At 39.4% G+C, this 27869-nt stretch overlaps 1 protein-coding gene across 1 annotated transcript in view; it reads left to right on the forward strand.

Annotated features, from left to right (window-relative positions):
- The window catches only part of CD96 (CD96 molecule), a gene marked incomplete at both ends in the record, with an annotated part of 85403 nt that overhangs the window by 43777 nt on the left and 13757 nt on the right, over positions 1 to 27869 (forward strand). Inside the window, 4 exon segments of the mRNA XM_082840567.1 lie at positions 4715 to 4807; positions 24451 to 24528; positions 25037 to 25059; positions 25063 to 25108. Coding sequence (XP_082696693.1) covers positions 4715 to 4807; positions 24451 to 24528; positions 25037 to 25059; positions 25063 to 25108 — 240 coding nt within the window.

A 27869-nucleotide genomic window follows, 5' to 3' on the forward strand; every position in this document is an offset into this window, starting at 1 on the left:
TTTTAAGAATTCTGTGTATATTTTGATAACAGTTCTTTATCAGATATATCTTTTGCAAACATTTTCTTCCAGGCTTTCCTTCTTATTCTCTTGAACTGTACTTTGTCTTAAGATCAGAAAGTAGTGAATATTTTTTAAGGTAAGAAGGAAGAGCACTGATTCTGATACTCAAAGCACACCATAATTTCAATTTTACAGGACAGCCCTGATCTAGTATAATTTTAGGCAATTTTAAATTGTCAAATGAGTCTTTATCCTTTACGATCAAATATTAAAGACAGTAAATCTTAAACAGTTCAGTTTCCCAAAATTATAGCTTATATTCTGCTCATATTCTGACATTTATCTTTTGAATGATTTAGAAGATATAGTTGAGGCTCTGCAAAGCAATATCACTGCCATGTCCTATTTTCCTATTTGTTGTAAGTTCTTAAACATTTACTTCCTAACATGCTTTCTGCCTGCAGTAGTACTGCTGGATGCTTTATAAACTCTGGAGTAAAGTTCTGATGCCTTGTGCAAGAGTCATTGCCTTGTGGGACAGATATTGACCTGAAAATGCAGGAGAAAAATCTGTCTCTTAGTGCTAAAGTAGAGACATTCTAAGACTATTACAGAACAAAAAGGAGATTTAGGGAGAGAAGGGGAGGACTTTTTGCTCTCTTTTGTTCCCAGAAAAGAGTAACAATGTTGGAAGGCTGCAAGGTAACAGCCCTCTGAGGTGCTTCTTTCCCTACCTACCCACCTGTCTCTCGGGACATTCAAGTGCTCAGTGATTCTTATTCTAGAAAACTCAGAAAGGGGAAGGGGTCAAGGTGAAGGTGGCTCATCAGGCAGCTATTCGAGTACCAGGGCCTGAAGAATTGTCATGATTCAACAGTAACTTTAAAATAAGCTCTTTCTAAAAATATCCTATCATGCCAACCAAGTCTGTCAGAATGTCTAATATTGTAGCGTGGAGGAGTCAATGTTTTGGCATATACAAAGAGTTGTTTTGTTTTTTTGGGGGTAGAGGGAATAGTTTGTTTTTTTCAGTTCAAGAGTTGAGTGCAGGGGCTTCCTGGTGGCACAGTGGTTAAGAATCCACCTGCCAATGCAGGAGACATGGGTTCGAGCCCTGGTCCGGGAAGATCCCACATGCTGCGGAGCAACTAAGCCCATGCGCCACAACTACTGAGCCTGCGCTCTGGAGCCCATGCACCTAGAGCCCGTGCTCCGCAACAAGAGAAGCCACCTCAATGAGAAGCCTACACACCACAAAGAAGAGTAGCCTGCGCTCGCCGCAACTAGAGAAAGCCCGTGTGCAGCAACGAAGACCCAACGCAGCCAAAAATAAAATAAATAAAATAAATTTATAAAAAGAAAAAAAGAGTTGAGTGCAGATACCTCCTGAGGTGGGTAATATTCTGCCTGTCTTGTTGATTAAATAGATTTCTAACTGTAACTGTCGAGATCAAGACCTTTGGGATACAAAGAGAGTTAAGGGTTGATGAGTGGTTCAGTGTGTGTGTGAGAGTGTGTATGTGTGTTTTGGGATGTGGAGAGAGGATTAAAAATGGATAGTTTGATAGTGGGATGAGAGGACCACTGAATATTAAGGTAACGTGTGCCAGAAAAATACTTCTGGTTTTATGATTTCCCTCATACCCATGACTGATCCCGGGAATACTGAGAGTATCAATAAAGGACTTTACTATACATACAGATCACCTAAAGTTCTTGTTAAAAAGCAGATTTTGATTCAGTAAGTTGAGGGGTTGGGAGGGGCAGGGCCTGAGATCCTGCATTTCTAACAAGATCCTAAGAGATGCTATGGACCACATTTTTACAAGCAAGGCCCTAGCAAACCATGGGGTTCAGTTCATTTCTGGGTGGACCAGCTAATGGCTGATTCAAGCTCTGAAGAAGCTCTAGAATTGACCCAGCTGCCTGTGGGACAAACACGTGGCCACTGCTGCCCATGAAGGTGGTCCTGAGAGCCCTGCCAGTCCTGTGCAGAACAGACGCACTTGTGAGCAGATGGAGTACTATACCCTCTTAGTTTTGTTTTGACCAAGACAGAGTTTCTACTTTACAGGCCAGTCTGAAACTAAAAGGACTCTTTATGGCCTCAGTGAAGCTGTGCCTCACTTTTGTCACAGAGCAAAGGATTCATCTCAAAATGCAAATCTTGCAGTAACGTCCTAATGCACTGAGGTTGTATGTACCAAGAAGCCCTCAGTTTACAAAGACATTTGGTGATGAAACATGGCAAAATAATATCTTAAAGTAGAAATATTCAACAAATGAAAACTAAATGCTTCTTTCCCGTTTTGGAAATCTAGGATTGAGCATAACCTATCAACAACTTCTGTTCTAGGAGTTGGCAAACATTTTCTGATTTTAATCTGCCAGATAGTGAGTATTTTATGCTTTGTGGGCCATATGGTCTCTACCACAGTTATTCAGCTCTGCCATTGTAGTACAAAAGCAGCCGTAGACAGTACATAAACAAATGGGCATGGCTGTGTTTCAATAAAACTTTACTTACAAACATAGGCAGCGAGTGGGATTTCACCTAGCCATAGTCTGCCAACCTCTATTCTAATCAATCTGCAGAGAAAAACACCTAGGCATTATTTTTCCAGGCCCGTTCCATCTCATTAAGGTTACTACTTTGGAAGATGATGCACCAGCAGTCACGTATGTACTTAAAGCTGATCTTTGTTCTTTGAATGTTAAGAAGAAATCTGTATACATTCAATTCATCCACTTGCATTTGCCAGGAACCGGAAATACAGTGAGAAACAAAACAATTACTTCTCTTGAGAGGTGTAGTGATGAAGTAATGAGGCCTTTGCTAGGGCAAACATTAAGAGCTATGAGTGCATCACAGAGATCCCTAGGATTCTTCAAGTCTGAGAGGTACATAGTAGGAAGTTTGGGATGGGAAAGTATTAGGAAACAGTAAGCACAAACATCAAGAAGTCATGGAGAACATTGTGTTTGGTAAATTGGATTGAAATATTACCTGTTGGATTGAGGGTGTATTATTTTTTAAATGTATTTATTTATTTTTGGCTGCGTTGGTTCTTTGTTGCTGTGTGCGGGCTTTCTCTAGTTGCACTGAGCAGGGGGGCTACTCTTCATTGTGGTGCACAGACTTCTCATTGCAGTGGCTTCTCTTGTTGCACAGCACGGGCTCTAGGCGCGCGGGCTTCAGTACTTGTGGCATGCAGCCTCAGTAGTTGTGGCTCACGGGCTCAGTAGTTGTGGCTCGTGGGCTCTAGAGTGCAGGCTCAGTAGTTGTGGCGCATGGGCTTAGCTGCTCCATGACATGTGGGATCTTCCCGGCCCAGGGCTTGAACCCATGTCCCCTGCATTGGCAGGCGGATTCATAACCACTGCGCCACCAGGGAAGTCCTGAGGGTGTGATTTTAAAGAGATGTAAAAGATAATAGTCAGCATCAGGAAATGAAGATAGGAGTGTAATGCGGGATTAAATCATGATCAGATTTGTGTGTCATGCTGAAGAGTTCAAACTTGTCCCAGATGGCATAAGGGGAAGAGAATAGTCATTCTGCTGACCTATTCACGTACTCTCCATATAACTACCCCCCAACCTCCTCAGAGATTAATAGCAAGGGATCATTTATGATAGCAAGTCACAGCCAGCTGTGAGTACTACCTGTATCCAACAGCAATAACAAACTACCAATGAGAATAAAACATAGATGCATTTAGATCACAAAAACAAATTCCTTCCAGTGTGCTATGTGCTATCAAGTGACATAGCTTAAATTGTATATACTTATTCCTTAAAGTAAATTAAAGAATAGGAACAATAGTATAATTTCTAATTAAATGTCCAAATAATTGATACAGCTCATCAGATGTGTTATACTGTACCCAATGCCATGGTATCTAGAAAAATCACAAAATCCCCTAGCCTGGAAATCATTTAATTATATTTAATCCACATATTCCTAAAGTCAATAGGTCCTTCTTACATTTTTAAATTGTTTTAAAATGCTAATAGGATTATTTTACAGTACAATAATGGAGACTTATTAAGGAAATGACGTGAATGTATAATGTGATAAGTAAAACAACGTATTCCAGCCTCTCTTTCATCCCAGACACCCCACACACACACAGAGAGAAAAGCTATAGCCAAATAAAAGTTTTATGAAAAAAATAGAAATTTTAGAAAGAGCACAATAAAACCATCAGTCTTAGGTTTATTGATGTTGTGTCCCATTGGAGAGCTGTATTATTCTTTCTACTCTTAGTAATAAAAAAATTTGTGGGTTTATGGATATGTAAACTGTATGGTTACTTTTCAAATACCTCAAAACATTAGCTGCAGTAATTGTTTTACCAGGTTTTGGTTAAATGTCTCTTTCTCCAGGAAGCTTTCCCTGACCTCTCAATGCTGGTTGGTGCCCCTCCTTTGCATTCTCGTGGCACCCTGCACTTCTGCTGTCACAGCACTAAACACAGTGCCTGGCTACCTATCTATTTTCTAGGCTGTATGCTCTTTAAAGAAAGCTCCATGTCTTTGTCATCCACCATTAAATTCCACTGCCTTGCCCATAGCAGGGCAATAATGATGGTTTTTAATCAATAATAATTTGTTAGATGAATAAGTAAAGGTTTGGGGGGAACTAAGTTAATACTTTATCTTCCTTTCACAATATTTTGTTCATTACCCATGTCTATTTAATCCTTCCAGGCTCAGTGAACCCTCCAACAGACTCTCTGCTTGATGCTACAGAATCTACCCGTGGCATCCAGCCTTCTCCAGCCAACAGCATATCTCCTACAGGTAAGGATGTTTTCATACTGTTTTACTTCCCATGAGATATTAATCCTTTAACTAAGTAGGTTGATAAAGGAAAAATTTTCAGAAAATTTGTACGATTCATGCCCTGTTCTTGCCTATGGCATTTCAGGTAAATATGTTAAGTACTATTCTCATGGATTAAATGAATTAGCACAGTTTCCAAAGTCCTTCACTTGAAGACCTGGCAAGATCAGGGTCAATAAATCTTCAATGAGAAATTTAAGTTCTGTATTTATTATTAAATAAGTTAATAAATTGACAGTCCTCCTCCACAGCTATGTTCTCAGTAGGGTGTTTAAGAAATTGGTTTGTAAATGGGGATCCTGTGGGCCAGAGGTGGGTAGATAGTTTTAAATTTAAATTTGTTCTGGTTCATATTAATTTTGACAAAGTTGACTGGTGTGGACTTGAATTCAGCCTCCTAGTGGCATTATTAATAATGCAGTTCAGGCTGGGTCAGTGTTACTGTGGCAAAGGGATAGCAGTGACTTTCAGAAGTTGGCATTGATGCAAACAAATCATAAATTTCCATATCTATGGCCTTTTTGTTTAACAAAGAGCCAAGGTGACTTTCTCTAACACAGAAGAGGATGTTCTACATAGAGTAGAAGTATGCTTTTTATTTCTTATTTAATTAAACTATCAATTTTAGCTCAAAGTGAGAACTGAAAATGGAATAAGACAAAGCAGTCAGTAGGAATGAACAATATAGCCTGTAGCCTTTAGCATATAGCCTGAAGTCACTGTCACAGGTTGATATTTCTCAGAAAATGAAGCATGTGGCAGGATGAGAAATGCCTGCAAATCACCCAACAGAAGTTTTACATCCATCTGATTGTTTCCTAGTTCTTAAGGCTTTGTAATTTTCTTTTTTTATGCTTCTTTTTCTTCCACTTTTAACTCATCATCCAGCAATAAACCATAGTAAATTATGATATTCTTCATTCAACAAATATTAGCATATTCAACATTAATACCTTAAGTCTCTTTAGTACTGTACTCTACGTATTAGCTGTATAACAAATTACCCAAACAAAAGTTAACTACTTATAACACATATATTGTCTCACGTGGTTTCACATGAGACAGGAGCAGCTTAGCTGAGTGGTTGGCTCAGGTTCCTCCATGAGGTTGTAGTCAAGCTGTTGGTTGGAGCTCCTGTCATCTGAAGGCTTGACTGGAGCTGAGTGAGGGCTCTGCTTCCAAGCTTGAACACGTTGGCAGGAAGTCTCAGCCTCACAATATGGCAGCTGTCTTCCCCCAGGCCAAGTAATTCAAAGAATAGAGTCACCAAGACAAAACCACCCTCCCTTTTTATGACCCAGTCTGCAAAATTGCACACCATTACTTTTGCTATATTCTATCTTTTAAAAGCAAGTCACTAAGTCCAGCTTACACCCAAGAGGCAGAGAATTGGGCTCCACTTCTTGAAGGAAAAAGTGTCAAAGAATTTGTGGACAAATTAAAACAACCACATCCTATCACTTAGAAGACGTTTGCACCTAAAATTCAATGTGGTTTGATATTCTTTATTAAGAGAGGTAGACAGAGTAAGCATTACCATTTCCATTTTCCAGATGGGGACACTGAGATGCTGAGAGCTTAAATGACCACATGACTAATAAGTGGCAAAGTAGTATTCACACCAAAGTCTTCTGACTATAAATCTAGTTCTCAAAACATTAGATGCCATGTTTTCTCCAAATGGTCTAAACACTTCGTGAGGACAGGAAGCATATTTATGTCGCTTCCTCACGCATGCTTAACACAGAGTAGGCATGCAAAAATATTAGTTGAATAAATGAGAATAATGTTCCTTCACTATGTAGATATCATTTAATAGACTGCATGGTGTCAAAAAAAGATGATAATTTGTTTCTGCCTTCTAAAAGGTTGCCTTGTACTTGGAGAGAGATGACATGCACATATGAAAATAAGTCCGAATAGTAAGGTGAAAGGTGCAGTGTTTTATAGAATTAAAATGCTCAGGGAGAGATACGGACCAAGAAGGCTTAAGTTTTGAGTATGGAAAGGTGCCTATGAGTTCGTGGAGTCAGGAAGCGTTACAGAGAGAGATGAAATAAGCTGACCCTTGAAGTATGTATTGTATGTATTTGACTATTAAGAGCTTGAAAAAACATTTTAAACAAAGAGAACAAAATGAGCTGTTGTGCATTGGTGAAGATATTCATGGGGATTTGAGAAAATTTTAGTAAGTAAATTTGGGTCAGAGGAGTGGGATTGTGTAGCAGAGAAGCAGGGATGAAGATTGGAAACTGCAGAATAAAGAGAACCTTCAGACCCAGTCTAAGGATTCTAAATGTTATACATTAAGAGATGGGAGGGACCTCATTAAACATTTTTTTAGAAGGGAAGTGACATAATTCATTCACCAAATGTTTATTGAGCACTTCCTATGTACCAGGTGCTCTTCTAGGTGCTAGAAATACAACAGTGAACAAAAGAGAAAAAAGAATCATGCTGTCATGGCGTATCCATTCTGCTCCTTGAAAGCACAAATGAATTTCTTCTAGCTCAGTTTTCTGTGGGGTTAGTTGACATATACTAAATTGTTCCATCATTTCAAACACCATTTTTATTTCTGTGAAGAAATTCAAGAAAAAGGAAAGGACATTTGTTATCTTCAAAGAGTCTACAATCTAATATAGCACTAGTATTAGAGAGGTTGAAAGAGCACAGTCAAATAAATATATTTGTTTAAAAGCAGAAAAAATGCTACCTGATCTGCTATCATACTAAGGTGATACAGTTTGGAAATTTCTGGAGAATCAAAAGACCTCCTTAAAAATAAGGCCCCATTACACTGGACCTCAGGACTGTTTTAGATCAATGGTTCTCACCAGGGTGATTTTGCCTCCGCCCCCCTCCCAGGGACATGTGCAGTGTCTGGGGACATTTTTGGTTGCCAAAATGGGGGAAGGGACGGTGCTCCTAGCATCTGTTATGTGGAGGCTGAGGATGCTACAACATACGACAGGACGAAGAATTATCAGGTCCAAAATGTCAGTAGTGCTGAGGTTGAGAAACCCTGTTTTAGTTCCAGGCTCAGGTATAATAGGACTAGCTATTTCTCACTTTACAAAATCTGGACCTCTGTCAAGATAGTAACAAGATAGTGTTTGGGATAATTTTCAGTCTGAGTTTTATATGTCAAAAAAAGATGTTAAATCAATGGCTGCTTATATCTAAGTGAAACTTATTTGCTTAGAATAACACTGAATTACAACTGAAAAATCTAAATCTCATCCTGGCAATCTAGAGGGTAATTGTGAACTCACATGATGACTGGCTGCCTCAGAAGCTGGTAGGATTCGCCCTTGTGTTCTTTTAAGAAAGGAAATGGGGTGGAACATGTCATGGAAACCAACTTCAAAAGGCTATGGTTTTGTTCTAAATTCTAAGATGTAGTGAACTATATAATTCAGTCATAATTATTAAGCTACAGATCTTGCTGCAAACATCCAATTCATATTCTTTTCTTTCCTCAATGAAAGGATATTCTTGAAACAAATGTAGAAAGTAATGGAAACAATGGAACCTTATAACTCACAGCCAACTTCAAGAGTTACACAGGGAAGCCCAGCTCAATTCAACCTGAACTAACTGGTGTTTTCTGAGTGCCAGCTGCATTCGCAGCACTGTCCTAGAAAAAGACAGGAGGCTGACAAGCTAAGTAGTGAGATGAGACAAGCCTGCATGGAGCCATAGAGACCCCAGACAAATCTAGGATGAGACGGTACTGGCGTAACTCCAACCTTCCATTGCCCTGAGCAGAGTCCTGTGCCTTCTAACGCACTGGCCATGAATTGCCTCTAGACTACGTAGCCTCAGAGAGCAGAACCTCAGAAACCTCAGAGAGCATAGCCTCAGAAACACCAGCCCAGACTGTAGCAGTCATCCAAGACCTTCTTTCATTCAACAAACACCAAGTGCTGACAACGAGCGAGGAATTTTTGAGGCGCTGGTATACAGTAATGAATGAGACAGGCAGGCCCCCTGCTGCACAGAGTTTACGATCTAGCCAGACCCGCTTGCCTAGCCTCCCATTTCACTGGCTACCATGCCACAGACCTTTTGGCTTTGCCTCCTATTTTTGTGTACAACTCTTGGACCTGATGGCATTTACTTTTGATATTAAGCCCTCTCTAAAAACTTAGATAATCCTTAGTCTGGATCTTTCTACTCCTGGAAGCTTTGAGTGAAATACCATATCCAGTCTGATTCTAACCATTGGCCAGCTCTCCAGGTGAGCACACCTGATCCTTGGCGAGTGGGGGGAATCAGAGAGGAAGGGTACAGACTGAAGGAAGTAGTTCCACAGGGGATGCAATGAAACTACTAATTTATGAGAAAGCCTGTCAGAAATGGGTGGGAGATCAACCTGGAATTAGATGAGATTAGTCCAACACAAATACAGGGGAAGCAGATTAGATCATTTGTAGATCTGGATATTCTAAAGTGAAGAGGGGGGTCCCAGAGAGACTCTGCAAGGCAATGAGAAGCCTATGTGATTTGTTTGTGATAGCAACTTCTGACACCTTCTCTGGTCATGCCGTACCTGTCTTCAAGGGTCAGGACACCTCTGTTGCTGTCTGATCATTTCTGCCTTTATCATATGTATCCAAGCACCGAAAATTAAGAAAAGTAAATGAGTTCTGGGGTCATGGAGAGTAGAATCAGGAAAGTTGCACAGGGGGTCTGGAAAGAAATATAGACTCAAATAGAAGAAAGGTGAGAGACAGATCTTCACATAATGGTCTTGAGCAAAGACATAAAATAAAATGCATGCAGGACCTAGGAAGACAAGCAGGATGAGTGCTGGCAGTGCTTGTTGGGAAGGGGGCTGCAAGTTGCTTAGGTGAGGTGGAACCAGGTGGAGGTGAGCTTAGGTTAATAGGCTATGGATTCGATCTGCGATCTGAACATCAACAAACATCCACTATGGCTTTTTGAGTATATAAAAAATGTAAGTAAAACAGAAGACCAAATGATGACAACCAGATGATATAGATTTAAAGTGATAATGGTCTGAACTAGAATGGGCATATGTAGAAATTGAAAGTTCTGTGTGTGACAGAAGCCTCAGCAGGGTTGTCTGCCTAAATGTGGGGAATAAATAAAATATTTTTATAAAACTATCACACAAGGGCTTTCCAGGTTTTCTTTTTCTAGTTATTACCTAAAAATTTTTACCAACTTCCATGATTGTATTATAGTACTGAGCAATAATGTTAACAATGTTTGTTAATATTTGAGTGCCTCTGATGTGCCTGGCACTATTCTAAACTAGTAAATGTATTATCTCATTTAACCCTCCCCAAAACACAATGGTATAAGTACTGTCATTATCCCCATTTTACAGATGAAGATACTGAAGCACAAAGAGGTTAATTAACTTGCCCAAAGTCGTGCAGAAAGTGAAACAACCTAAACAGTCAGCTGCAAAGCCCAAGTCTTACTGCCTCTGAGAGTACATGATGGGTGCTCAATAAATGTCGTTAGACATTGAATAAATCCCTTCTAGTGTGAAGCTGGTATTGCTGCTATGAAAAGGTCAATATGACAGCTATGCCTATATTAATCTTTCCTTCTCTGGACCAGTGCTTTCTGAGAAATGCTGCCTCCAGAAGTGGGGCTGACATTTCCTCAGTTGGAAATAAATTGGAGGAAAAGACCCTCCTCCATTCGTTACCCCTTTTCCTCTCAACATCATTATACTATAATTCTTATTGCCCAGAGATATGTACAGAATCCATACAAAACTCCAGTGCTCTCCCTTGAATCCTAGGAAATTCTGGACATTACATCTTTCTCACCACCATTCACCTGGGACGGACTTTACAGGTTGTTAAAGAATTTCTCAATTTTTTCTACTCCTGTCACCTATAAGTCAAGGGTAGCCTCCTTGATGACTGACTTACCTTGGCATGTGTTTATTCAGTTTTCCCCCTTTTGGGTGAGGTACGTCTGGGGAAAAGCTATTGGACGTCCTATTCAGTTCATTTCCTAATTATTGAGTGTCTGTGAACACACCACATGATGTGTGATGAGCTCTGTCCTGCCTACTGTCATCTTCCCCCAAAGGAGTCTTGCAGATCCTTTCTGGATGAGTAATCCAGCAATACACATTACCTTTAGTCCTTCAGTGAGCACATGTTCCCCAAACTATCTGCCTTCCATGGGAAAACAGTTGTATGTAGAAATTAAGATTTCACACCACACGTCTCCTTTACATTGACCTGAGGGTCAATACCCACCTTATCCTGACATTGGGGGTTGATGAGGCTGACTTGGATGTGTTTAGATGTATTTGCTGACCTATATTCTTTTAAGTGCAATTTTCCAGTCAATGCCATTGTGGGTTTAAAGCCTCTTTGTGCTGCAGGTGAATGAATGGAGTACAATTACACATCTGTCAAGGAGACTGGGTAGTTATGTCGATAAATGCTATGTCAATAGAATGGAAGGCCAAGTGAAAATATTACTATTTGAGAAAATAAGTTAAATTTTCAAGTTTAATTTTACATAAGAATAGGCAAAGTCTTAGACAATTGAGCTTGATGAACTCGATCACTATGACAGCAGCAGCCTGAACTTACAAATAAATTTTACCTCTGTTTTCAGTTGAATAAATAAACTGAACTGGGTAGATTAGAAAAAATAATTTTCTTTTGCCCCATCATTCCCTGTCCAAATGAGCTCTGTTGAATTTCTGCCTAGCCTCTGAAAGAAATTTTAGGTAATTTTTTTCCTTGGCTTTTTTGGTGATTTTCATATAATAAATATTATCTGGTCCCTTTCAGCCACAAGAACAGATTTGTGTCAATAATTTAAAAAGCTTGTCAATGTAATGTCAAAATTGCAAAAGTTAATTCAGTTCAGAACTCCCCTCCCTCCTTCCCACCAACTGTGGGTCTACCTCAGCTGTGGAAGCCTGGGATGTGAGGTTGTGTCTTTTATGTCTCGGGGTGGGGGTGGAGGGGGGTAAGGGACAGACATGGGAGATGTCTTTGAGATTTCCTGGCTCCATCCTGTTCTCCAGTCCTAGTTGTTGGCTTGACTGTCTCTTTGGAGATCATGAAATGGGGAAAAAAGAGGAGGGATAGGTAAGGAAAGACCTTCCTTGTCAGGCTGACTGTAATCTGACTTAGGTGCCCTAAGGCTGGGGAAAATAAAAATTGCCATCTTGACCTCATGGGGCACTTTGGCAGATTTCAGAAATCTGTGACTGACCTGTCCCCTTGATGGGCCATGCTTCTCTCTCGGTCTCCTGCATTCCTCCCCTCCCTGCCTGTTAGCTTCTGGGGCTTTGTCAGCTTGGGAGCTTTTTTGTTCCTCTTAGTGTCTTTTCCTGGGTGAGATTTCTTTTTGTGGCATTCTGTTTTGTCTGGGAAAACATGTACCTTGGCCTCCTGTTTGGGGAAGTGCTCTTTTTCCCCAGTACGGCCATATCTCTCTTCTCTATGCACATTTAGCACTGCTACTTAAGCATAGGCTCCCAATGTAGCCTCTTTAGCCTGAGTAGGGCACTAGTCCCCTTTGTCCCAAACTCCAGTACACACAGGTCAAGAGATCTGAGTGATGTCTTGAACCCACACCTCATTTGGACTAAGGTAAGGGAGCATATTCTTCTTTCCCTCGTCCATGAAAAGGGACTTGACTCACAGCACCCCAACTCTCTCCAAAGAAGTCCTCACCAGGGCTCCTTTCATCCCCTTACATAGCCTTGAGGTGGATGATGGACCAGAACTGATGAACCCATCCTCCTCTATCTTCACATGTCCTTCATAGGTGGTCTAAAATTCTACTTTAGAAGTGAGGATGACTTGCCCTGTAATATCATTCTTAGCCTTTGGGACCTCACCTAAAATGGAGGTACAAAGAGTCCCATTTGAAAATTCTGCTCTGCATTATCCGTTAAAATTAAAAGAAATTCAGTGACACCAGCAACAACAAAAAAGAGATTAAGAAAACAACATCATTCACAATAGCATCAAAAAAGAGTAAAATACTGAGGGATAAATCTGAGCAAGAAAGTGAAATATCTGTACACTGAAAAATATAAAACATTGATGAAAGAAATTGTAAGACATGCAAACATGTGAAAAGACATCCGATGTTCATGGATTGGAATAATTAATATTGTTAAATTGTCCACACTACTCAAAGCAATATACAGATTCAATTCAGTCAGTCCCTATCAAAATTCCAATGGCATTTTTCACAGAAATAGAAAAAACAACCCTAAAATTCATATTCACAAAGGACACCAAATAGCCAAAGCAATGTTGAGAAAGAAGATTTGGAGGTACCACACTTCCTGATTTCTCACTATACTACAAAGATGTAGTAATCAAAATAGTATGGTACATGCATAAACAGACATGTAGGCCAACGGAACAGAATAGAGAACCCAGAAATAAACCCAAGCAAATATGGTCAACTAATTTTCAACAAAGGCACCAAGAATGCACACTGAGAAAGGATAGTCTCTACAATAAATGGTGCTTAGGAAACTGGATATCCACACGCAAAAGAATGAAATTGAACCCTTTTCTTATACCATACACAAAAATCACCTCAAAATAGATTAACATTTTAAATATAAGACCCGAAACTGTAAAACTCCTAGAAGAAAACATAGGGAGAAAGCTCCTTGACATCAATTGGCCTCAGCAATGACTTTTTTGATATGACACCAAAAGTTCAGGCAACAACAGCAAAAATAAACAAGTGGACTACATCAAACTAAAAAAAAATTTCTGCACAGCAAAGGAAACAATCAACAAAGTACAAAACAATCTATGGATTGGGAGAAAATATTTGCAAATCATATATCTGATAAGGGGTTAATATCCAAAATATATAAGGAATTTATTCAATTCAATAGGAAAAAACAAGAAACCACCTGCTAAAAAATGGACAAAAGACCTAAACAGACATTTTTCCAAAGAAGACATACAAATGGCCAAAAGGTATATGTAAAGGTGCTCAACATCAGTAATCATTAGGGAAATGCAAATCAAAACCACAGTGAAATATCACCTCACACCTGTTAGAATGGCTATCATCCAAAAAATTAAAGATAAGTGTTGGCAAGTATATGGAGAAAAGAAAACCCTTGTACACTGTTGATGAGAGTGTAAATTGATGTAACCTTTAATAGAAAACAGTATGAAAACATGGAAAATGGTTTTTGAAGTTCCTCAAAAATTTAAATGTAGAACTATGATTTGATCCAGCAACCTCACTTTTTGGTATATACAGAAATGAAATGAAAGCCACTTCTAAGGGATATCTGTGCTCCCATATTCACTGTACTATTCACAGTAGCCAAGATATGGAAACAGCCTAAGTTCCCATTGATAAAAAGTATATATTTATGTATGTGTGTGTGTATATATATATGTATGTATGTGTATATATATATATATATACACACATGTATATATATATATGTGTGTTATTCGACCTTAAAAAAGGAGATCCTACGATATGCAACAACATGGATGAACGTTGCGGACATTATGCTAAGTGAAATAAGGTAGACACAGAAAAGGACCTACATGATCTCACTTATATGTGAAATCTAAAAAGAGTCAAATACATGGAAGCAAAGAGTAGAACGGTAGTTACCAGGGCTGGGGAGGTAGAGGAAATATTGGTCAAAGTGTACAAAGTTGGAGTTAAGTAGGATTAGTAAGTCTCGAGATCAAATGTGTAGCATGATGACTATAGTTAATAATACTGTATTGAATATTGGGAATTTGCTAAGAGTAGATTTCACATGCTCTCATCACACACACACACAAAAGTAACCATGTGAAAAGAGACAACATGTTAACAGGCTGAGTATAGTAATCACTTCACTATGTATATGTCTATCAAATCATCATGTGTACACATATACAATTTTATTTTAAAAATTTGTAAGTAAAATAAAATAAATTCATTGAAAATGAAGCAAACATGATGAGGTGATGGTTTACCCACTGAGATGGTCCACAGAAAGCTGTAGTTCTTGGCAATGGTGTGGTGGATTGACAGGTAATAAACAGAGTTCTAAAAACATGGCCAAGGTGAGGATGCTTGAAGAAAATGCAGAAGACAAGAGAAAGAAGAAAAGGAAGAGTGTTAGCATGGGTACTGCCTTCCTTAATGGGTTATTAAAAGCAACGGAGGACACTCGGCATGTAAAACACTAGGTAGTATAGTACCCGGTTCATAGTGTCAAAATGTTACGTTTTATTATTAGTTCCGTTAAATCCCTTTGGGAACATGGTAGGAACCCAAGGTAGGAAATAAAGTGGTTGAGAAATTAACCAGTCTGTCTTTGTTTAAATTGTTTGGTGTGTGTGTGTGTGTGTGTGTGTGTGTGTGTTTTAATAAAAAAAAAAACTAGAATTATGTATCTACTTCTACTTGAGATGGATTCGGATGTAAATGAAACCCCCATGATCTTATGAGTGGAGGAGGAAAGTGGGCAGTGAGAAAAAGCAGATATATATAAAGTTGGCCTGAAAGGTCACATGTTATATCCAATTTATTATATTCCCACTACTCTACTCTCCCCCTTGCTCACTGGGCTTCACCCAAATCGGCCTCTTTGCTGTTCCTCTAACATGACCCAGGTGCTCCCACCTCAGGGCCTTTTCACTCATTCCCACTGCCTGGAAATTCTTCCCCCCAAAATCCACATGGCTCACACCTCATCTTCTCCCAGTCTTTGTTCAAATGTCACCTTCTCAATGTGGGGCTTTCCATGACCAACTCATTTTAAACTGTAACACCCTCTATCTCACTTCCTGTCCTCTTTCCCTGTTTTATTTTTCTCCTTAGTGTCTTTTAACATCTTGTATAATTGACTTGTCTGGCTTTTCCCCACATGAAAGTAAATCCCATGAGGGCAGGATTTTTTGGTCTGATTTGCCTACTGATGTCTCTCCATTGCCTAGAACAGTGATAACACATGGTTCTCAATAAGTATTGATAACTCCATAAACCTTTGGGGGTGGGGTAAGGATATTTTCTAAAGTACAAAGAAGAAAGTGATTAACAAGGGAAGGGTTTTAGAAAGAGCAGAAGAAGGCTCCCTGAAGAAAAAGGCACCTGGTCACAGCCCAAAGACTGGCTAGTCTCATGACAGGAAACTAAGAGGTGATGATGGGAGAGAGGAGAGAGGAGAAAAGCAGAGGATATAAAGGCCTTCTGTTTTGAGTGGTTGTGTGTTAGGGACCATGACTGAGCTCTTCCACGGCTAAACCTTGGTTCTCAAAGATTTCCCGCCAATTAATCTTCCTTGGGCTCTCTAGCGTTTCCTTCCATGCTGTTAACAAGGCTAACTATACTTTTTTTTTTTTCGGTACGCGGGCCTCTCACTGCTGTGGCCTCTCCCGTTGCGGAGCACAGGCTCCGGACGCGCAGGCTCAGCGGCCATGGCTCACGGGCCCAGCCGCTCTGCGGCATGTGGGATCTTCCCGGACCGGGGTACAAACCCCCGTCCCCTGCATCTGCAGGCGGACTCTCAACCACTGTGCCACCAGGGAAACCCCTTTTTTTTTTTAATTAAAAAAAATTTTTATTTTATTGAAGTATAGTTGTTTTACAATGTTGTGTTAATTTCTACTATACAGCAAAGTGATTCAGTTATACATAAATATACATTCTTTTTCGTATTCTTTTTCCATTATGGTGTATCACAGGATATTGAATGCAAATGAACTTATCTACAAAACAGAAACAGACTCACAGGCATAGAGAATAGACTTGTGGGTGCCAATGGGGAGGGGCAGTGGGGAAGGGGTGGATTGGGAGTTTGAGACTAGCAGATGCAAACTATTATGTATAATGGATAGACAACAAGGTCCTACTATACAGCACAATGAACTATATTCAATAGCCTGTGATAAACCATAAAGCCTAACTACACTTTAAGGCTACCAGAGTGGATTGAATATAATCTTTGGTGTCAGACAGGCTTGGGTTCAGTTCTTATCTCTGCCACCTACTAGCTCTGTTACCCAGGGCAAGTTATTTCACTTCTCTAATACTGTTTTCTTATATTAAAAGAAAACAGAAGTAATATTTTCTAGTTCACATGGTTATTAAGAGTATGAAATGTAAAAATGCATAAAGAGCAACTCTAAAGCTAAGGTTCACACAGTCCAGTCCAAGAAGTAAGCCGGGATCAAAAGAAGAGTCCAGTGAGCAAAATTAATCTTGAAATAAATCAGTACTTTTACTTGTATTTTTTAATTCCTTGAAGGAGGAAGCAATGACCAAATCAATATTTCTTTTTTGTTGTTGTCATTATCATTTTATCCTTTATTCTCCACTTACATCACAACTGCTCACCTATCTTCTTTATTTGGCACATAGTAGTCGATGTTAAATAATTAAATTGTTTGGAAAATATTTCAATATTTCCCCCAAATTAATCCACATGGGGCCTCTAGCATTTCCCTGCCTTTCCCTCTCCGGCAGTGAGAGGGATGGTCACTGGGAAGATGACAAGAGTCCAGGTTAAGAGACTGGGTTTTGCTTCCTAATGTCACAAGGAGCCAACCAGAATCAGCTCTTATAGAACATATCTCTGTTTCCCCCATCCGACTCAGAACTGTCTTCTGAGTTGATTGGAGCTGTCTTCTGACTTCATTAAATTTCTAGTGATAACATAAAGGGGTAATTTTTAGCATTAGTGAAAAAGCATTTTAAGTTCTAATAGAAATGGGCTTCAAAAGGTTTCAAATCTCATCTAACCTCATGGCAGTTTATGAACTAATATAGCAAGCCATTTTGTACTAAGCAGTGTTTTCCTCTAAACCCCCTCTTCTTTCCTGGAAACCAAGGATCATTATTTTGTACTTCTGAACATGTACAAGGTTAAATAACAATAAACATTCAAACTGAAGAAGAAATAAACAACCAGCAAACAACTGTCTATCACTGGGTTTGGCATATTACTTGCCTACATAGTATTTCATAATATAAAACCAACTACTGAATGCTGAAGAGGTTTTGCCATATTGTGAGTGTAAACATAACCTTAAAACAGAAAAGACAAAAAGCAAGTATGGCTTTTTCGCATGCTGAAATATGTAATACAAATCTTTTAAAGACTTGACTGAAAGGAATATGAAGGCAAGTCTTATAAAATGCTGTACTTGATGTCAAGAGATTGGCAGATACATATGTCCTCTTATAGTTACAGAAGCTCTAGGTCAGGCTCTAGGAAGGGATTGCTTTCAGAAACAGAAATAAAACAAAAGAAAACAGCTCAGAGAAACAAGCAGCGTTGACTGCCACCAGCGTGCCACAGTTTGATCACTGTTCTGCTGCTGCTGAGGCCATGGACGTGCACTGTGACAACACTCAGTTCAGTTCAACACACAGAACAAACACTTCTGAGGGCTTGTAAAGGCCCAGCCCTGGAATAGACAAGTACCACACATTACTAATACTAAACCACAGCGTGTAGACCACCCCAGGGCCTTTGCACTTGCTGTGTCCTCTACCCTAAAGCTCCCACAGCCCTCCCCTGCCTCCATTCTCCCTCTACATTCCTCAGGGCAGCCTTCCTGGGACTCTGACTAGGCCTTCTCTCCTTCAAATGTTCTCATGTTTGGATTGGTTTATGTGATTCTCTGGTTAATGTCCATATCCTCCATGAACTTAAACTCCAGGGAAGCTAATCATTGTATCTCCAGTGCCAAGTACAAGGCCTGGAAGATAGAGGCTCCCAAATGCTTGGTGAATAAGTGAAAGAATGTAGGCCGGGAGTAGCAAGAGATAACAATGTTGAGATTGTTAGAGGTTGTGTCATGTAATGCCAAGAGGCCTTAACCTTGAACCATCGTGTAAAACTATCTCTGGCTGGCTTCAGCTCTGACTTCTGCATGATGGACAAAATCCCAGATTAAAGGGATCGTTCTTTCAATTACCTATGCAACTTGGCACAGACCCTTAGGCCAAGACCAAAACAAAATTCAGCTGGAGACGAATAAGACTGAAATGACCTTGGGCTCCCTCAAGATAGTGATAGCTGTCATTGATCCTTTTGTTCCCAGAAGCTATGGCACTGATTCAGCCCTCAACAAACTCCACAGGCCTGCCTGTGAGAGGAAGTGCAGAGCTGTTATCTAAACCAGGCAAGAGACACAGTGAGGCAAAGATCAAGGCAGCATTCATGCCCGAGGCAGTGTTCCTCTTCCCATGGTCCAGGAACAACACTCGCTAGATGGAATCAAACGAATGAATTCTTCCCCTGCAGTAAATCTGCAGTAAGTAAGGATTTATGTCACATTATTTTCTGACCTCTAGAAGAGAACATTTAAACAGTCCTTTTAATACAAATGAAATTCCCAGTTATCATACTTCATCAGGATTCCAGTGAATCCTGCCAGGATTAAATCATATGTTACTAATCAGTGCTAGCACCCAGTGTGGGCAATTGGAAAATGTCTGTTCCTTCTAAGTAAAAAGTATTTTCAAAGGTGGCTGGCAGTTGCATATTAGACTGAGATTTCTAGGTGATGGTGGTAGCTCACAAATAAATACAAAGTTCTCTGATTTTTGCTTCCTCGTTCTTTTTCTTCATCATCATCGTCACCATTGTTATGATGTATCACCACTGTAAAACCACTCCTTTCTGCTTTCACTTACTAAGTCACTTGGTGAATACTGTGAAGGTCAGTTCTCCCAGTGAGAGGAAGAGAGTGGGGGAGGGAGGAAGAATGAATGATGCTTGCCCATGGGAAGGGAGATAAGAGATGAGACTATGACTGATGAGACTATGACTGACAATGAAAGCCACACTTTCTCCTATACAGGGAACCGAGTTCCAGAGTAAAGGGATAATTCTTTCTTTCATCCTTCTGAGAATTGTTTAAAACGTGGATAGTCTTTGTTCTTTTTCCCTTCCCCTCCTCACTTCCTCTTTCACCTTTTCTTCCTATATTAATTAGGAGGAGCACATCATATCTCTCAGTATCCCACGGTATCCAATGATTACTTATGGCTAGTTTTCTTCTACGCATTTTTTACTTTGTCTTGTACGGTTACGAGGTAAACTTACAAAATTTAAAAAATAGATAACTGAAGAAATTATTGCAAAGAGGGACAAAGATAAAGCCATCTCGATGAGAGAAAGAAATTCAGATTCACTCTGTGATCCATAGGTTCTTAAAATCGTAATGAGCCAGTTGCAGAGGAGAAGCACAGCTGCTCTTGAGAGACTTCCTGGGCCTTCCTCTAGAGGGCGTGGTGGAGCACAGCCAGCCAAATGCTCACAGGGAGTGAACAGGCGGCTGACCTCCTTGCTATTCGACTGCCGGCCAGGGTGGGCCAGTGGGAGAACGCCAGGGCTCAATTCCCTAAGAGCAGTTCTGGGGTGTCCAGGAATGTTATCCCAATACTCAGTTTGAGACAATCTGAGCTTGCCCTACAGCTACTTTGTGTATCCTGCCGCCAGTCTTTTGGTGCATTTTTTCCTGCCATTTGTCTTGATGAGCAGTAGGAGGCAGTGAACTGCAAGTTACAGTGACTGCACGAGAATCTGAGCCACGGGGGCTCAGTGAGGTGGAAGAGGAGAGCTGCAGGTGACTCTGCCAGTAGGCATCAGTATGCCATCAGAGAGCTAATGCCCAGCACGCTGCCATTCTCTTCACCCCAGACAGCCCTTTTCTGGTGCAGCCTTTTGGAATGTAGTTCTTGACTTGGGCCAGCCTGGGGAGGGAGGGATTGGTTACCTGGAATCAGAGTCCTTCTAGAAAGACCAAGGAAAGTGGGTCAATGGTAGAACTCATCAGGAGATTCGTCTATTGCTACGATATGCTTGTGTTTTCAGCACCTGAACTAAACTGCAGATGACCTGTTATATAACTTCTAAGATTACTTTTTAGTGCTTACCTCATGCCAGGCATTCTTCCATGAGAATTCATACAAGTGATGATTTCTCAATCATCACAGTCACCCTATAGAAAAGTACTGTTATTTTAGACGCGAGGAATACAAGAAAGAGAGACAGGTCCGTAGACTTTACCAAGATCATACATTTAACTTAGAACTAAGCGAGGCTTCAGCTCACAGTATCTGGCTCTGGAATTCATGCTTTTAATAGCTAAGCTACACTGCTTTTGCCCATCTCCAAGTGGTTTGCAAATCTGTCTCTTAGGCTTTGTATGCAAGTCTAATGCAATGGCTTCCTAGCAGTTAAGAGCTAGAAGGGAATCTGTCTTCTTGGTAGCATTTGACTGCACTGACCCAGCGTTTGGCACATAGCGCTCACTCACAAATATTTGCTGAATTGGACTGACTGGCCCTGCGTCTGGAAACCCTCTGTCACCTTGGCTTCTCTAAGCCATAGCCCCTGGCTTTCTTCCTGCCTCCCTGGGGTCCTCCTTTTCAATCTCCTTTTCTCCTGCCAGTACCTTATATGGAAGTGGTCCTCATTGTTCCATGCTAGGCCCTCTTCTCTTCTGCCAGGACCCATCTTCTTTGGCACTCTCAGTTACTCCAATTACTGTCTACATGCTGATGTCTCACAAATACTCATTTGCAGCCTAATTTTACTCCTAAGATTCAGACTCACATGCTCAACCCTGTGGAATTGAATGTCTCATATGCACTCAGAATCAATCTGTCCAAAGTTTATTTCATCTTCGTGCCTCTTGCCCTTCCAAAGCTATTTTTTTCTGTTCATTTTCTCAGATAATGATGCCTTGATCCAAAAATCTGCCCAAGCTGGAAAACTGGAAGTTATTTTGACTTCTCTCTCTTCCTAATTTCCTACATTCAGCCATTTACCAAGCCTGTAGAGCCCACACTTGAAACCTGTCCACTTCTCTTCTTCCCCACAGCCTTCACGCTATAGTCCAGGCCACCCTTCACTTACCCTGGGGTCAGAGCATCTGTTAAGGACTAGTTGGATATTATTCCTCCGTGGAATCTTAAGGATGTAGCTTCTTCTTACTTCTCTATCCTCGTCCCTGTTCTTCTCACAGAGTGCCTTCAACATTCTGATCGGGCTTCAGTTCTCTCCCACTTTTTCTGTCCACACTGCTTGGAATATTCTGCTCCTTGCTTGCCCCCTTTCTCCAACTTGTCTGGCTAATTCTTGTCACCCTTCAAGCCTAGTTGATACGTCACTTCCTCCAGAAAGCGCTGAGCTCACATGTCTTCGTTGTTTATGTGTTCCTCCTCTGGAATCCCACAGCACAGTGCATTTTCTCTACCATAGTACTTATCTTCTACTGCAATTCTCTTTATACTATTTGTGAGGGAAAGAAAAACTACAGTAACAACAAATTCCAACATTTCATTTTGTTTGTTTATACTTGATATAATACAAATTTATTTATCCTAACAGAAAGAACCAATAAAAGGACAAGCAAGTAGCTGAGTGCTCTCTTCTGTAACCCATGCTGTGGCAGCTCTATCACATTTAAGTTGTGATTTCCAAGTCACTCTATGTCATAATACCTGGATAGTACATGAGGGAAGATCATGGAGGATCATATGTGGGATATTTTATAGGACAAGCCTTGTGACAACAATCACTCCCACTCACAGTCCATTGCCTGGGACTTGGTACATGGCCACCACACCTAACTGCATAGGAGGCTAGGAAGTGTAGTTTCTCTGTACCAGAAAGAAGAGGACTGGGTTTGGTGGCCAACCAGTAATCTGCCATATTGACCTTTATTCTCACTAAATTGTATACTCCATAAGAGCAGGGCAAAAACTCTCATTCTCTGCACTTTGTCTCCAATACTAGTACATAGTGGGAACTCGATAAGTATTTGTTGGATAAATGAAGCTGTGCATATCCTGTCTTTAAAACACTTTTTTCTGCCCATCCTGCTTCTGGCTGCCCATTTTCATTCCTCATACAGCATCACGTGAGACAGCCTATGACACATCTCCCCGTATCTAACTGTATTCATGGAGCTGGTGTGTGGTATGTCTTTGGTGTTCATTGGTAGGCTACATTGTAGAACGATTGTTGTTGGTCATCTCTTATGTGAGCTTCTTATGAACCACAATGCCATTTATTTATTTATCTTATATATACTTCTTTCAGAGATTTGATTACCCGTGTTTTCTATTTAAGGCATGCCCTTTCCCAGAATCGAGGTACCTGGGAACTTGCCAGGCTATTCACTACTAACTAAAGCTTGAGGGTGAATGAGCATATTGGCTGCCATACTGTAAGGATATTGTTGAGAATATTGTACACATTTTATAGTATCTTTTTTATAAAGACTGGGGAGAAAATTTTTTTAATCATAATAAAAAGAATAGCTGTGTTTCTCTTAAAATTGACTGTATTTATCTTATAATGTTCATCAATGGCATAACATACACTTATATATATATATTTATTTACAGATATTTGATTTTTTAAAATTTTATTTATTTTTGGCTGTGTTGGGTCTTTGTTGCTGTGTGCAGGTTTTTTCTAGTTGTGGCGAGCAAGGGCTACTCTTCGTTGCGGTGCATGGGCTTCTCATTGTGGAGGCTTCTCTTTTTGCAGAGCACGGGCTCTAGGCGTGCAGGCTTCAGTAGTTGCAGCACGTGGGCTCAGTAGTTGTGGCTCATGGGCTCTAGAGCACAGGCTCAGTAGTTGTGACGCACGGGCTTAGTTGCTCCGCGGCATGTGGGATCTTCCCAAACCAGGGATTGAACCCGTGTCCCCTGCATTGGCAGGCAGTTTCTAAACCACTGCGTCACCAGAGAAGTCCAATGGCATAACATATACTTTTTATTTCTTAGCATTGTTACTAAAAAGTTCTGACCAAATGTGCAGTCCATATCTACTAAGAGAACACTACATCCAGAAATGCATTTTATGTGATATCCCCAGTCAGGTTTCAACAAAACTCAACATTCTTTTTCTAACTTCATTTTTCCTTGCCCTTGTTTTCTCTTTCTATCCACTTCTTTTATCTTCTTGCACTTGCATATTTATGTAAGCCACCATGAACATGTTTTGGAACAAAGAACAAATACATATAAATAAAAAATCTATTAAAGATTTGTCTTCCCTAGAGACATATCAACATGTTTCAGTGTGCTGTGGTAGGGTATTTTTCTTCTTCAATCTACCTTGCTTTATATCCAGAGATATTTTCAAATGAATATGAATTAGTCTTTTATTTTGGGGGGAAGGGAGGGAGGAGAATGGGAATTATGATGGCTTATAAAGATGGAGATGATTTTGAAGCTAAGAATTGAAGTAAATATGAAACCATATTTAGTATGTGAAACTATTATATACAATTGTGAAGATTCACTACAAGATAAGTTCCATGAGGGTGAGGACCTTGTCTTCATTGTTCATTGCATGTCGAATAGTCTTGCACACAGTAGACGCTAAAACAACATATTTTGAAAGTGTGAATATTGGGTGTATAACCACAAGCATAGAACTTTTGAACTCAGTTTCATAATTTATAAAATGAAGCCATTAGAGTATGTATTCACTAAGATTCTTTCCAACTCTTAACACTCCATGCTCTACGTGCCACCCTTGTTAAGCATAGTGGCATATTTAAACATGTGAAAGTAAATACCTATGACAATTTGGGAATATTTTTTCAAAGTAGGTTATCCAGCTCCATCTTCAACAGCCCTTGTAGATGTGACTACATCGACTCCAAACGTCACCCCTCCAAGTGCTCAAAGTGAGTATAGCAAGGCTTTCCTCATGTGACTTAAAAGAGACAACACAACACTACAGCTATGATAATATTGAGGTTTGGGCAAAATGCTATCTTTTTTTCATTTGATGTTGATATTTTTGTTTTGAGTTACTCTGTGGCAAGTTATAATCTGGTGACTCTATATTGATATGCCAATCACTGTAATCTTAAAAATATAGGTTGGTGATTTGTTATTATATTGTATTTTTCATTTGTCATGGGATTTTTAAGGTAATGGTAATCTTGACAATACTCCCAATGATCTGAGTTGGTGACAAGAACAGAAAAAGAAAGAAAATCAGTGACAAGTTGGCATCAAACATAAACTACAGACTTTTGCTTATTATGCCAGCCAGTGTTCCTGTGTAGCAAAGCATATTTTCAATTTCAGATTTCCCCAAAGTCATATAGTTTAAAAATTCAGCACATCAAAGTAAAATTAAATTACAGCCTTGCAAGAAAGTGGAATTCTGAAAGTTTTGTCTTTCAGCCAGCAATTACGACCTGACTACCTGAGGCTTCAACTACTCCTGGACCTCCAGTGGGAAAGATGCCAAATACTGTAAGTGTAACTGTGAGTCCCTTGGAGTACTCTGGGCCTCATTCTTTTACCCAGCACATATATTGAACAGCTACTGTGTGATTTGTTTATAATCATATTAACAAATATTTACAAGGCACTGGCAATTTTTAAAGCATTGTTGTAGTTGCTAGGGATATATCTGTAAACAAAACAGACCTAAGTTCCAAAATTTGGTGGAAGAGAGACAGACAAATAGTGATAAGTGATACAGAAAAAATAAAGCAGAGAAGGGAGACAGTGAGAATCAAGGGTGAGGGGGCACTGCCCTTCTAAACAGAGTGGTCTTGAAAGGCCTTACTGAGGAAGGCAACATCTGAGTAAAGTAGAGATAAAAAAGCAAACTATTAGTAGATCTGGGGAAAGAGGGAACTAGCTAGAATATGCATATCACTAAAAAAAAAAAAAAGGAAAAGAGAGAGCCCAGTGTGAGGCACAGAAATGGTTTGTTACTTGTCATCTGACCAAGTAGCAGCAGGGTCTGCTGATGCTGCTTTAGCAGATATTGACAGGATTTGAAAAGGAAATATACTGCCTCTTAGTGGTACAAGACAAAGATCAGCATGGTGGGAAGCAGCAAAGGATGTGGCTAAAGCGAAGAGAAACCTGGATGCCACAGGTGCAGGACTTCTGAATTTAACTCCTGGGCCCTTTGCCACAGAGTAAATGTGTATGTCCCTTTTAAAAAGCATTTAAGTTGTACATTGAAAACCTCTAAAAGTCTTTTATACCCACTGGCTCAGTCAGTCATCTCACTGTTCCTAAGGAACTTGTCCTTAGGAAATAGATCAAAGAGAGAAAAGGAACCTGTGTAATATCGCTCTTTGAGCATAATTTATTTATTTTATCTCTTTTATGGATGTCAGGTTCACAGATTTCGATTAATCACAATCTTTAATTCATGACACGGTTTCATTCTTAGTCTGGGCATGACGCTCTATAATTTAATGTAACACAATTCTCTCAGCAAATACGTTGATAATATAATAGACACCCATGAACTCAGTACCCAAATACAGGAATGAAAAGGCAGTATCAGAAGAGAGAGAACACAAAGAGATCCCTAAGGCAGTGTAACCTAGATGTATGTCAAAGCTGGCATGCAGAGTACCGTAAAAAGAAGAGACTGTTCAGCAAGTGGACCCAGGAACATTGATTTTTTATAAGAAAAACATGTTACAATGCACTCCCACCATGCACAGTACACAAAAATAAACTCCATGTAGTTTAAGATATTTGTGTCAAAAAGCTAAATATTAAAACAGGTAATAAAATTAGGGTGAACTTCTTCCTGGCTTTGGGGTAAGAAAGGGCTTAAAGAAGAAACACAAGGCCATAAAAACAATTGAAAAATTAGAATACAATAATATTAGGAAAATTTTTTTCATCAAAAGACTCCTTAAAGACAGTTTAAAACAAGGCAAACTATAATCTGGGAGAAGATATTTGCCACACATATTTGAAAAAGGATCAAGAATATATAGTTAGCAAAGGTTCAAAACTTTATATCAAGAATATATAAAGAATGCCTACAAACCAAGTTTTAAAAAGACAAAAAGCAGTAGGAAATGAACAAATAGGCACATCACAAAAGATGAAACACAAGTAGCTAGAAAACATCTAGAGATTCTCAGCCTCTCTAACAATCAGGACATGCCAGTGAAGACTAAGTTCAGGAAGTCATTTTACACATAATCAACTTGCAAAAATTAACAAGTCTGGAATTGCCAAGTGTTATATAGGATGTAGATTAATACAGTTTGTTATATGTTGCTGGTGAGGGTATTAATTAGTACCATCTCTTTCTACCACTTAGGCATTATGTTTTATAGCTGAAGAGTTTCATAGCAGACAATTCAACACTTCTACTCCTAGATAAATACCCCCCCAAAAGCAAATTATTACATGTGTCCAGGAGATATGTACACAAATGTTGGGGGGAAAACACTACTCATAATAACAAAAAAACCTGTAAATTATCTAAATGGTCATAGTTAGGAAGGTGGATAAATAAACTGTAGTATAGTCATATCATAAAATACTATGGAGCAATGAAAAATGAGTGAATGGCAGCCACGTATGACAGCATGAATAAATCTTAATAACACTGTATTGAGTCAAAAAAGTAAATGCCAAGTGACAATATATGGAATGATATTTTAAAGTAAATTTTATTTTTTTTAATTTTAAAAATTTTTATTGAAATAAAGTTGATTTATAATGTTGTGTTAGCTTCAGGTATACAGCAAAATGATTCATATATATATAAATATATGTTCTTTTTTCACATTCATATTTTTTATGAGATATTGAGTATAGTTCCCTGTGCTATTCAGTAGGTTCTTGTTGATTATCTATTTTATATATAGTAGTGTGTATATTTTAATCCCAAACACTTAATTTATCCCTCCTCTCTCGTCCCCTTTGGTAACCGTAAGTTTGTTTTTTACATCTATAAGTCTATTTCTGTTTTGTAAATAAGTTCACTAGTATCATTGTTTTAGATTCCACATATAAGCTATATCATATGATGTTTGTCTTTCTCTGATGTCTGGCTGGCTTACTTCACTTACCATGATAATCTCTAGGATTAAAAGAAAGTACAACCAAACACTATACGGCTTAGACATAATAAGTGATAAAAATTTAAAATATATATAAGTAAGTGAGTAATAGACAACATTCAGAGCAGCGTTTGCTTTTGAATGGGCATACAAGGGATGGGACGGGGAGTAAATATTTA

This window comes from Leucopleurus acutus (assembly GCF_964270905.1).
Source record: "Leucopleurus acutus genome assembly, chromosome: 5".
Lineage (NCBI taxonomy): Eukaryota > Metazoa > Chordata > Mammalia > Artiodactyla > Delphinidae > Leucopleurus > Leucopleurus acutus.